General features: G+C 44.2%; 1 protein-coding gene across 4 annotated transcripts in view; it reads left to right on the plus strand.

Annotated features, from left to right (window-relative positions):
• The first annotated feature begins 1,860 nt into the window (after nt 1-1,860).
• The window catches only part of TBC1D24 (TBC1 domain family member 24), a 64,958-nt gene continuing 53,337 nt past the window's right edge, over nt 1,861-13,481 (plus strand). For 2 of the 4 annotated variants that reach the window (XR_006284159.1, XM_037910057.2), the window contains exon 1: nt 1,861-2,046. Coding sequence is in view for 2 of the 4 variants with exons in the window: in XM_037910057.2 (XP_037765985.2) it covers nt 1,871-2,046 (176 nt within the window). In the remaining 2 variants the exon portion in view is untranslated. The remainder of the gene's footprint in view (nt 2,047-13,481) is intronic. The other 2 variants (XM_037910058.2, XM_043523448.1) reach the window with 2 other exon arrangements.

The following is a 13,481-nucleotide window of genomic DNA, read 5'->3' on the forward strand; positions in this document are numbered from 1 at the left end:
GATCCTCACTACTCACCAAAACCAAATCTAAAATGGCATCCCCTCTAGTTGGTTCAGCAACTACTTGATGAAGGAATCCATCAGCTATCACATCTAGGAAAATCTGAGCCCTATTATTATTATTAGCACGCATCCTCCAGTCTATATCTGGGAAGTTAAAGTCTCCCATGATCACAGTTTCCATTAGTATTTACAGCCCTGAACAGAACCAGGAGTTTCTGATTTCCAGCCTGCTGCCCTGGCCACTTTGCACAGTACCCAGTGAGCTCCTTACAGCCCCACTCCAAGATGCAGCCACTTCTGTGTCTTAAAGGTTCGGGGCATGGAACGTGCTAGCAGCGGAGACAAGTGGCCCATCAATCCCAGAACTCCGCCTCTTGCAGCATGCAAAACCTAATGCCTCAGAGGAAGCCGAGCACCCCCACAACACACTGAATCATAGAATCATAGAATATCAGGGTTGGAAGGGACCTCAGGAGGTCATCTAGTCCAACCCCCTGCTCAAAGCAGGACCAATCCCCAATCAAATCATCCCAGCCAGGGCTTTGTCAAGCCTGACCTTAAAAACTTCCAAGGAAGGAGATTCTACCACCTCCCTAGGTAACGCATTCCAGTGTTTCACCACCCTCCTAGTGAAAAAGTTTTTCCTAATATCCAACCTAAACCTCCCCCACTGCAACTTGAGACCATTACTCCTTGTCCTGTCCTCTTCTACCACTGAGAATAGTCTAGAACCATCCTCTCTGGAACCACCTCTCAGGTAGTTGAAAGCAGCTATCAAATCCCCCCTCATTCTTCTCTTCTGCAGACTAAACAATCCCAGTTCCCTCAGCCTCTCCTCAGAAGTCATGTGTTCCAGACCCCTAATCATTTTTGTTGCCCTTCGCTGGACTCTCTCCAATTTATCCACGTCCTTCTTGTAGTGTGGGGCCCAAAACTGGACACAGTACTCCAGATGAGGCCTCACCAATGTCGAATAGAGGGGAACGATCACGTCCCTTGATCTGCTCACTATGCCCCTACTTATACATCCCAAAATGCCATTGGCCTTCTTGGCAACAAGGGCACACTGCTGACTCATATCCAGCTTCTCGTCCACTGTAACCCCTAGGTCCTTTTCCGCGGAACTGCTGCCTAGCCATTCGGTCCCTAGTCTGTAGCTGTGCATTGGGTTCTTCCGTCCTAAGTGCAGGACCCTGCACTTATCCTTATTGAACCTCATCAGGTTTCTTTTGGCCCAATCCTCCAATTTGTCTAGGTCTCTCTGTATCCTATCCCTGCCCTCCAGCGTATCTACCACTCCTCCCAGTTTAGTATCATCCGCAAATTTGCTGAGAGTGCAATCCACACCATCCTCCAGCTCATTTATGAAGATATTGAACAAAACCGGCCCCAGGACCGACCCCTGGGGCACTCCACTTGACACCGGCTGCCAACTAGACGTGGAGCCATTGATCACTACCCGTTGAGCCCGACAATCTAGCCAACTTTCTACCCACCCTATAGTGCATTCATCCAGCCCATACTTCTTTAACTTGCTGACAAGAATACTGGGTCTGTGCTGCCCTGCTGCTCCCTGGCCCTGAGGCCAACCTCTCGCTCCGCAGTGGAGCACGTTTTATCCAGCTCCACGGGAGACATTTCTCACTCCCCAGGACCCTTGGAGCTGGGAGGGCAGGACCAGCCCGACCCAGGGACTCAGAGCTTTAGGTGAGCATTGGGGTCAGCGTGGGTGCGGTCATGGGGCCCCTGTTTGTGTATAGCCATAGGCTCACACTGGCTGCTTCCTCCTGCCGCTACTGCGCATAGGCAAAATATTCCTAGTGGCGGCCCGCCCAAGGCGGAGGCAAAGCAGTTCATCCCCTTGCGCATGCGCCTATTCCATCGTCTCGAGGGTGGAAGACGATCGTGTCTGGCTCCTGCGCCTTGGCTCTCAGTGGGAGCTCGCGTGTGCGCCTGCGCCGGCCTGTTAGGCCGTGGGGAGCGGCTGATACCCGAGAGGGCGGCGGAGGCGGCGCAGGGTTGGGCCGGGCCGGGCCGGGCCGGGTAAGGGAGCGTGGCGGGGCTCAGCCTCCAGGAAGGGTTAAGGAGCAGGCCCGGGGGGCGGCCAGCTACTCCGGGCCCAGGCTGCGGGGGTGCAGCATTGGGGGCTATGGGGTACCATGGAGGGCTGTGGTGGAGTGGGAGAGCAATGGGGCCAGCATTTGGGGCTATGGGGTACCATGGTGGGCTGTGATGTGGGTGGGGTGCAGTATTGGGGGCTATGGGGTACCATGGAGGGCTGTGGTGGGGTGGGAGAGCAATGGGGCCAGCATTTGGGGCTATGGGGTACCATGGTGGGCTGTGATGTGGGTGGGGTGCAGCATTGGGGGCTGTGGGGTACCATGGAGGGCTGTGGTGGAGTGGGAGAGCAATGGGGCCAGCATTTGGGGCTATGGGGTACCATGGTGGGCTGTGATGTGGGTGGGGTGCAGCATTTGGGACTATGGGGTACCATGGAGGGCTGTGGTGGGGTGGGAGAGCAGTGGGGCCAGCATTTGGGGCTATGGGGTACCATGGTGGGCTGTGATGTGGGTGGGGTGCAGCATTGGGGGCTATAGGGTACCATGGAGGGCTGTGATGGGGTGGGGGAGTAGTGGGGTGCAGCATCGCTTCTGTGGTGTAGCATAGGGGGTTGTGATGGGGTGGAGTTGGCGCATGGGGGAGCAGTGGGGTACATCTTGGGGTTGATGGGATGGGGTGTAGTATTAAGGAGTAGGAGGGATGTGACATGAGTGTTATGGGGTTGGGGGTCCTGTATGGGGCAGGGGTGCACCTTGTGGGAGTAGTGAAATGCATTATGGGAGTTGGGGTACAGCTTGGGGTGTGTGAGCAGACTGGGGGGGTGCATCTAAGTGCACAGGGGTTGGAGTGTAGCAGTGGGGTTCAGTGGGTTTAGAGGTGCTGCTTGGGATGGCAGTGTGGCTAGTGCCATGTATACAGGGGGCACAGGAAGATGTGGGAATGGTATGCTGAAAAGTGGGATGCACTCAGCTATTGGGGAGAGTGGAAGGGGACTGAAGAAAGGCCTTTAGTCTCAGATAGTAGGACAGGGGGCTGGAGGTTTTAGTTAGGCAAGGGGTGGGGAACCTTTGAGTAGCTGGGGAAAGATAGGGAAGGTTGGGGAGCCTCTGTGGTGTCTGGAAGACATAGGCTCAGGCAGTGCTGGCTGCTGCCTCTATCAGTTGGCATGGATGTTGACACTATAAGCAAGCTGAATTGTTAGTGGTTACTGAGTGGTTGTTTTGGAAACACAAGTGACAAGCATGGATTTAAATTTGAAATACCTATCTCTGTTTGTTTTTTATTCATGTGACTGGGGTTTAATGCAGCGGACTGTTTGCTGTTGGATTAAAATTTCCATTATCCTGTAGATTATGGGAACTGCTTGTGTAAACAACATTGATGTGTGCTTGTTAATTTTTTAACATATTTGTTTTAAATCCAGTAAAAACTCCATATTGATTCTGCAACTGTGCACACAAAGTGGAACTAAAAATTATCCCAGGCTCCAATAATTAACCTGAAAGCCTCTAACTTCAGATGGTAGGTTTGAAGTTTATGGGTTTGATTCCTAGCTCCTCGGTTATAACAGAGTGTCCTCAAAACACCATGTGAGTTTATATTTAATAGAGGCTGATTCAAATGATGAGTTACCAATTAAGTACTGGCAGTGATATTTCAGGACTGTTTCACTGATAAACATTTTGCACAATATCTAGTTGTGTGTAAGGGGATGTTAGTTGCTCCTTTTTTGCCACCAAAAGGCCAGCTGTGGGCATCTCCCAGATGCACAGCATATTTCAATAACACACACATAGCAAAACTTGATAACTTCAAATACAATGGTCACACATATAATTCAATAGGATAGTAATGTTCAACAGATCATGACCTCTCAAATGGTACCTGCACAAAGCATATCCTAATCATATCACTGTGGTGAACATGGGGTTGCAGGGTGCTATTTGAGGTACAGAGTGTCACACTGGTTCATAACCCAGGGCAGAAAACTAACAAACTAAAAAAAAAAAAACAACAAGCTTTAGGAAATGTTAAAGTTCCCCAAATACCGAACATTTAAAGTAAATAACTTGCAGAAATTAGTGCCCTGAAGGAAGATGAAGAGCAGTTTATTCTCCATATGCAGCCCTGTCTGCAGCCTCCATACGCAGCCCTCCATATGCAGGCTGAGACTTAATGACTGCAAGGCAGGGATCCTTTCATTCCTTTAGGCAGGTGAAATCCTAAATTTCCAAAGTCAGGCCTAGCAGGGTTTTCAGTCACTGAGATCTTACTTTACTGGTAAGTTCCTTTATAATATCCTGATCCATTTGCCCAACAGTTTGCCACCTTCTTGGTGGTGGTACATTTACTGTTTGAATAAGGAATTGCTAGTCTACAGTCATGCAATTTTTTTGGACTTGCCTGAACTGATCATATGACCACATTAATATAAAAATGGATGTGGCTGATTGTGTTATATTAATGATTGACATGCTTGGATCACATGTATTGATCAAAGCATGTGCTGGTGATGTCCAGCCATGGAGACAACTAATGTTTTGAATTACTTGCTCAGACACATGAGGGCTGTCTGCAGGTTTCATGCTCTTGGACTTTGCAATTCCATGTCTGTTGTTCTCCTGGCTCTCTGCTGTTTAAACCAATAGGCATAATTGCTGAGTTTTCCCAGGGTAGTTAGAAAAATAGCTGAGCTCTAGAAACATGCTGGAAGATGCACATCACCATTCAAAACCACTGTCCTAGGAAGAAGAGATTTCATAGACTAAAACAATAGTGTGGTGGATCATCCTGTTACTGGGTTTCCTAGAAAACATACAAACTGAAGAATGATTTAACTCAGTGGTTCTCAAAGCCAGTCCGCCGCTTGTTCAGGGAAAGCCCCTGGCGGGCCGGACCGGTTTGTTTACCTGCCGCGTCCGCAGGTTCGGCCGATCGCGGCTCCCACTGGCCATGGTTCGCCGCTCCAGGCCAATGGGGGCTGCGGGAAGGGCGGCCAGCACGTCCCTTGGCCCCGCACCGCTTTGAGAACCACTGATTTAAATCAAAAAGAAAAGGAGTACTTGTGGCACTTTAGAGACTAACCAATTTATTTGAGCATAAGCTTTTGTGAGCTATAGCTCACTTCATCGGATGCATTCAGTGGAAAATACAGTGGGGAGATTTATATACACAGAGAACATGAAACAATGGGTGTTACCATACACACTGTAACGAGAGTGATCACTTAAGGTGAGCTATTACCAGCAGGAGAATGGGGGAGGGTGGGGGGGAACCTTTTGCAGTGATAATCAAGGTGGGCCATTTCCAGCAGTTGACAAGAACGTCTGAGGAACGGGGAGGGGGAATAAACATGGGGAAATAGTTTTACTTTGTATAATGACCCATCCACTCCCAGTCTTTATTCAAGCCGAAGTTAATTGTATCCAGTTTGCAACTTAATTCCAATTCATGGTCTGTGTGTATAAAAACATCTTCTGTATTTTTCACGGTATGCATCCGATGAAGTGAGCTGTAGCTCACGAAAGCGTATGCTCAAATAAATTGGTTAGTCTCTAAGGTGCCACAAGTACTCCTTTTCTTTTTGCGAATACAGACTAACACGGCTGTTACTCTGAAACCTTCCAATTCAGCAGTCTCTCATTGGAGTCTGTTTTTGAAGTTGAAGAATTGCAACTTTTAGGTCTGTAATCGAGTGACCAAAGAGATTGAAGTGTTCTCCGACTCACAGGCTGTAAATATCTTCTCTGATAGTGTCTTGCCTCATCAGTTCCCACTAAAGCAGGTCTTTGTGGTGTTTCTGAAGAAGGGTTACTTTATTTCTCAACCCATCAGACTTTAGATTGGACATAGCTGAATATGAGTACAGCAGGGTTGTTGTTAGTGCTAGCTTTCCTATACACTGCACAGGATGCCAGGAGTGGTACATCAAGCTACAACAGATTTGCTGATCTGAAGCCACGTAGCAGAGTCTAGTACACGTTTCTTCTGGTTCCAGGAACTGGTAGTACAAAATCTAAAAAGAGAAATATTACAAACGTCAGAGCCAGTTTTCTAGAGTATCTGTCACCTATGGAAAAAAATGCTTCTCTATGCAATCCCAAGTAAGGAAGATAGAGGTCCTCACATTGCCTGTAAGCTTTATATGTAATGTTATGGATTCTACAAAGTTGCTATGTTAATATTAAGGCCAAAATAGGAGAGAAGAGTCCAGGGACGGTCCATAATAAGAGGACATCCGCTAAAGCTGCATTATTTAGATACCACAAATTGCACCGTGTATGTATTGCACCTTGATACGTATGATGAACATGCTCATATGAATAACAAGATGAGCTACTTATTTCAATATAAGCGATAGGAACAGCAAGTAATTAACTACAATACTGTATTTATGGGAATTTCATATTTGCTCATTCATGCTTTCATATACTTCAAGTGCAATTATTCTGGATAGCAGTTATTCTTTATAGGTGATTGAAGCCAGGAGGTGCAGGTATTTGGAATAAATGACACCTTTTAAAACTGTACATTTAGTGTTTAACAGTGCCAGTTACACAGTCTTTGAACCAGGTCCCCCATCCACTCACTTGGTACCTCAAACTAGAGGCAACATCAGTGCAGACTTCTCCATGCTACTCAGCCAATGTGCCTCAACCCTCATGTGCAGGGACAAATTTTAGGGGTAAGAAGGTAATTCAGTCCAATTTTGGTTCAACCCATAGTCTAATAATTTGTGCTGCAAACACTGTGTTTTCAATCACGATAGCTATCTGAATATAAGATCACACTGGAGACAAGGCACAGACAGTTTACTTCTCGGTAAATAGTTGAGGTCAACCCCAACCTGCATGGAGTTAATCTTGACATAAGCAGGCAAGGGCAAAAACTATAGTTCCTTGCCTCCACTAGGCTTGTACATCAAGGTAGCTATCTTGATGTAAAAAGTGCACTTTTTTGTATTGAGACGTACCCCTTTCTGAGGGGGCTGACAAAAAAGGTGCCATTTGTGGTGAAGGATTTCTGTGTTGAACATTTTGCAACCTTTTTGCTCACACTGTTGTTGAATGTTCCTATTCTCCAGCTTCACCAGTGGGGCAGAACTTTGGAAAGACTAGAGAAGAAAACACTGAAGTGTAGCAGTTTATTACCTGAAAGGTGTTTGTGTACAATTGTTGGCAAGCTACTTGAAATTACAATGAAAGGAGGAACTCTATTTGCCATATTGGCTCTTTGCCAGTGCCTGGCTGTCCTCCAAAGTGAAGAGATCATCCTTTATTTTTTTGGTGACACTTGCTATTGGGAATTAGCTTTTTCAGGAAAGGGATTATCCACTAATTCTATGGTATAGATGTCCTCGATAAGGATGCCCTTCTGAGCAACCTAGCAAAGAATCTCATGTTAGGTTTTGTTACTTTGCGGAGGTGGGAGGGTGTAACAAAGTGGCCTTTGGCGGACACTACTGAGAGTATCAATTCAGGACTAATTGCTTGGAGAAGGGCAGTCACAGCCCAAGGCTGGAGGTCCTTTACTATTAAGGCATACCAAACCCAGCCAAACAGAGAGGACTTTGGTTTTACTCCGCTGGCTAATCAGAAGTTGTACAAGCAATTCCCTCAGATACTCCAGTTCCCTTGTATCACCACCAGCACCACTCTTTATGGGGATGAATGGTTATGAAAACCAATACCCCAGTAAAAGAAAAAAGGTTCTCCCGATCCCAAAGGACCAAGCCCCAGACCCAGGTCAATATACAAGTCAGATCTTACCCACAGATCACGCTGTTGCCAATCCTTTCGAATCTAAAATCTAAAGGTTTATTCATAAAAAGAAAGAAATATAGATGGGTTGGCCAAAATTGGTTAAATGGAATTAATTACATACAGTAATGGCAAAGTTCTTGGTTCAGGCTTCTAGCAGTGATGGAATAAACTACTGGCTTAAGTAAAATCTCTGGAGTACATCCACAGCTTGGATGGGTCATTCAGTCCATTGTTCAGAGCTTCAGTTTGTAGCAAAGTTCCTCCAGAGGTAAGAAACAGTATTGAAGACAAAATGGAGAAGATGCAGCTGCCTTTTATAGTCTCTTCCCCTGTGGCCTGTGCTTCCTACCTTTCAAAGGCAAGCTGCCCGGCACATGGCTTGAAAGCCTTAGAGTTCCCTCCATAGGCATGTCCCTGCATGCCTTGCTGAGTCATAAGGTGTATCTGCCTTCTCTCAATGGGTCTGTTGTATAGCTGATGGTCCTTAATGGGCCATCAAGCAGGCTAGGCAGTGCTGATGCCAAATTGTCTGGGGTGTCACCCAGAAGCATAGCACAAGTTTGAAATACAGACAGTATAGAGCCAATGCTTATAACTTTAAATACAAAGATGATACATTCATCCAAATAGCATAATCATAACCAGAAAATCAAAACCTTTTCATAGACACCTTACTTGACCTCCTTTGTACAAGATTTGGTGCCACTACAGGATCTTGGTTGCAACAATGATCTGTACGGTCACAGTTCATGTCGATAACATCACAGAGGGTGAGAGAGGAGGAAATAGACTTGGGTTTATAAAGTGTTTATATAATGACAACTTTAATTTTTTAAGTGTGTGCGCTCCTATAGTGTAAATCATCTTTGCTTTTCACCAAGAAATCTTGTAGAAATTTAGGGCCAAATAAAGAGAACAATTAGGTAGTCTAAGTTGACATAATTTGAATATTTTTACAGGTGGATGGGACTGGATGTTGCACCAATTTAAATACCATCTACCTTTTTAGACTGTCAGATTAATGCCTTATCTATACACACATTGTTTTAAAATCGATTTGGCTCAGTTGATTCACTCTTAAATCGATTTTTAAACCTGGCTTACACTGATCTAGTTTATTAACTGTTTTAATTGATTTAAGCATCCACACAGGCATGTTTTGTACTGGTTTAATTAAATCTATTTAAAAACACACTTTTAGTTAAATCTGTGTAATTTTTAATGTAGACAAGGCCTAATTTGTGGCTTGCATCCACTTGATCAGCTTGTAACTCTCTGAATTTGGCCCACTGGCTGGAAGCTAGTTTAAGCTGATGTAGCTCATATTTTGAAGGGGCTGCAAGAGGAGCGCAGCAAGAGACACACTAGTTTACACCCTCTTCCGTCTCTCTGGCTTGTAAATTGTACCAAGTTAGACACCTTTGCCGTTAGTGAGGGGGTATAAATAGTTCTCAAGGAATTTGTGTGTAAGAGTCTTAACTTGCCACTTTACACAGCACTGAGTTTGCCTTTTAGTTTATCATGCAGGCATGTATTCTTCAGTGTTTGTAACGGGGCAAGGCAGGAAAATGAAAGGTTTGTTTGCTTAATAAACTTTTTTTTTTTTTTTTGGCTTGCACTGTGTCTGAATAGTGAGTGACTGGGGCAGCTCAGAAGCCCAGAGCTCTTGGGCCTGATATCCCAGTCTGGTGCACATTTAACTAATACTCTTGAAGTATAAATTGCATCAAAAAGATCCTACCTTATGATACTGGAAGATCAAAGGGCTGTCTATTGTGGCTTAGCGCAAAGCTTGTAGAAAAAGTGGGTGAGACCATCTTGAAAGGAGTGGGCCGGGCCAAATCCCTTAAAGCAGCTCTAATTTTCTCCTTTGCGAACCTGCACAATGGATTCCAGGAGCTGTTGGTGTCGATGTGGAGTGTAGAGGCAGGGGATTCCAGTTACTTGTGGAACTCACTTATCATATTGGTGTCATACTGAGTATGTTTATTGTGGGGCTGTATGCCTTGGGATTTGGACTGCGTAGAGGTCAGCTGTATGTGAGTGGTTGTACCAGTGCTGCCTTTTCTACAGATTTATCACTAAAGGGCTTATGTGTACTGGTACTATTACTGCACTTCCATCTATATATTAATTAGTAGGAAGAACAGAGCTGATAGGTATGCACTGATACAACACTATTATTAATGTGGGCACAATGCTAATGCACACAGTGGTGTCTCTAAGACATTGTCTACAGGCACTCAGAACTGAGTCACTTTATCATTTCTTTTCAGATGCCTCTGATTTACCTTAATTGTTTAGTGTTATGCTCTCTCCTGGGTTTTAGTAGTGTATGCCCATTATCTATTAATCTTCCCCACTTTGTAAAAATTCTCTACAAGCTTCGACTGCTGCTATCAGCTACTGTTGTCCCCCCACTGTTCCTCAGACGTTCTTGTTAACTGCTGGAAATGGCCCACCTTGATTATCACTACAAAAGGTTTTCTCCCCACCCCCGCTCTCCTGCTGGTAATAGCTCATCTTAAGTGATCACTCTCCTTACAGTTTCAGAGTAACAGCCGTGTTAGTCTGTATTCGCAAAAAGGAAAGGAGTACTTGTGGCACCTTAGAGTCTAACCAATTTATTTGAGCATGAGCTTTCGTGAGCTACAGCTCACTTCATCGGATGCATACTGTGGAAACTGCAGAAGACATTATATACACAGAGACCATGAAACAATACCTCCTCCCACCCCACTCTCCTGCTGGTAATAGCTTATCTAAAGTGATCACCAAGTTGGGCCATTTCCAGCACAAATCCAGGTTTTCTCACCCTCCGCCCGCCCCCCCCCCCCCCCCCACACACAAACTCACTCTCTTGCTGGTACTTTGGATGGGCTATTACCAGCAAGAGAGTGAGTTGGGGGGGGGGGGGCGGAGGGTGAGAAAACCTGGATTTGTGCTGGAAATGGCCCAACTTGATGATCACTTTAGATAAGCTATTACCAGCAGGAGAGTGGGGTGGGAGGAGGTATTGTTTCATGGTCTCTGTGTATATAATGTCTTCTGCAGTTTCCACAGTATGCATCCGATGAAGTGAGCTGTAGCTCACGAAAGCTCATGCTCAAATAAATTGGTTAGTCTCTAAGGTGCCACAAGTACTCCTTTTCTTTCTCCTTACAGTGTGTATGATAACACCCATTTTTTCATGTTCTGTTTGTATATAAATCTCCTCACTGTATTTTCCACTGAATGCGTCCGATGAAGTGAGCTGTAGCTCAGGAAAGCTTATGCTCAAATAAATTGGTTAGTCTCTAAGGTGCCACAAGTATTCCTTTTCTTTTTGTTGTCTCTGTGCTGGTCATAATGAAGCTGCTGTTGTCTCTATGCTGGTCATAATCAAAATTTGCAGATAATAGTAAAACATGGTGGCATGAACATCAGTGAGAACAGAAAATAGAAAGAGAGAGACAAATGCAAGCAATATATCTTATGGGAGACTAAACCAAAGTGCAGACATTTTAATAGGAAATGTTTTTAAAATTAGTAATGGAAAAGGAGACCTAAGGATGATAGTGGAGAGGAAATTGAAGATGAGCTTGCTATACGATACAGCTGTAAAATGGTTCATTTTTATTTCAGGATGAATATGCCATTGCATCATATAGCTTTGAGCAGACAGTTAAGCTCTACTGCATCTAGAATACAATATTCCTTTCTGGGCATTTGAATGTCAGAAAGATGCAGACAAACTAGAGGTGTTTGGGAAAGAACTAAAATTATTTTAAAAATTGAAGACACTGACTCTGTGGTAAGGAAACATTAAAGCCTGAATAGGTATTGCTTAGCTGATGAAGACATACCTGTCTGAGTATTTTCTACCTTTGATTCTATGCTTAAATAGTATTAAATATTACTAAAGAAGTTTTAAAGCATTGACTGAAGGGAATGCTGGTATTCTCTAAATCTCAGTGCTTTCACTTAATGGGAGAACTGAAAAGATTATTATAATTCACTGAATCCTCTTGGTTTGGTAGATAGGTTTCAGAGTAGCAGCCGTGTTAGTCTGTATTCGCAAAATGAAAAGGAGTACTTGTGGCACCTTAGAGACTAACCAATTTACTTGAGCATAAGCTTTCGTGAGCTTCAGCTCACTTCATCGGATGCATAAAAGTGGAAAATGCAGTGAGGATGTTTTTATACACACAGACCATGAAAAAATGGGTGTTTATCACTTCAAAAGGTTTTCTCTCCCCCCACCCCACTCTCCTGCTGGTCCCCACTCTCCTGCTGGTAATAGTATTAATAATAATATTAATAGTAATAATAGTATTACCAGCAGGAGAGTGGGGTGGGGGGAGAGAAAACCTTTTGAAGTGATAAACACCCATTTTTTCATGGTCTGTGTGTATAAAAACATCCTCACTGCATTTTCCACTTTTATGCATCCGATGAAGTGAGCTGAAGCTCACGAAAGCTTATGCTCAAGTAAATTGGTTAGTCTCTAAGGTGCCACAAGTACTCCTTTTCTGTTTGGTAGATAGTGATTCTATGAATGGAATATTTTCATCTGCTGCTTTTGTATTCATTTCTTGGAGCAGGAAGTTTAGCTTTCCTACTCCTAATGGCTTTCTGAAATTGGAACTAGTCACATAGAAGAAAGTATTCTCTACATCTGCAGACAAAAATTGGAAATGCCACCTCAGCAAAGTTGCCTCTAAGTGACTGCCCAGCAACTTCCACGAGTTCAGTGGTTCAACTTTGGCATCAAACGTGCACATTTGGAATGGTTTAGCTACAGCTGTGAAGTTCATTAACTGTGCTAACCATCCTCAGCGATTAGTAGATGCTGATATTATAGCAGCGTCCATCTATCTCATTAGTAATGGGACTCCCGGCAAGAATAGAACCATTAACTCTTGTTTTCTGGCAAAATTACAGCTTGACTCCTCTTTTCTCTGACCTCAGAAGTTATTTTTTCCTCTTTCCTTCCTTTTAAAAAAAAAAAAAAAAAAAAAAAAAAAAGGTTGTTGGTACAAAATGGCTGCCTCATTCTACCTGAGCGGTGGCTGCATCTCAGTGTTTGGTGAGTGATCTCTGTGTATTGTTTAGAAAGTGCTTTGTGATCCTTTGTAATGAAGAACAATGCTTGAAAAGCTGTTAGACAAAGACTAAACCTGCGACCCAGGGTGCAAAATAACTGAGCTGCTCGAACAATCCTATACACATGCAGGTTTTCAGTAGAGTTGGAAACCGGAACCCTTAATATCACAGTACAGACCCCACCTGAGCTAAAGGCGTAACTCTATTGGCAGATAGCAATAGTAGGCTGTCATCCAGTGTGGCCTACTCATTAGAAAGAGATGCTCCAACTGCTGCCAGTGTGTTATAGCTCCATAGCTCACAGCCGCTGTAACCTAAAAGAATAAAACAATTGTCTACTGTTTTGTGTTCACTGTATTAAATTATAACAAAGTGTCAATCAAATTCATACTATTTTTTTAGTGTAACCTACTTAGAACAATTTTGAAAATATTTTTGACACTTGAAATCCCTCTTCTCTTCAACCTCAAGTCCTTGTATTATGGTCACTATCTTGACCAAGAAGCTCCTCCGTGGTGCTACTTGTTTGGCAACCTTTCCAGTAATTAGCAACAGAGAACATTTATTTGA

This window comes from Chelonia mydas, chromosome 10 (assembly GCF_015237465.2).
Source record: "Chelonia mydas isolate rCheMyd1 chromosome 10, rCheMyd1.pri.v2, whole genome shotgun sequence".
Taxonomy (NCBI): domain Eukaryota; kingdom Metazoa; phylum Chordata; order Testudines; family Cheloniidae; genus Chelonia; species Chelonia mydas.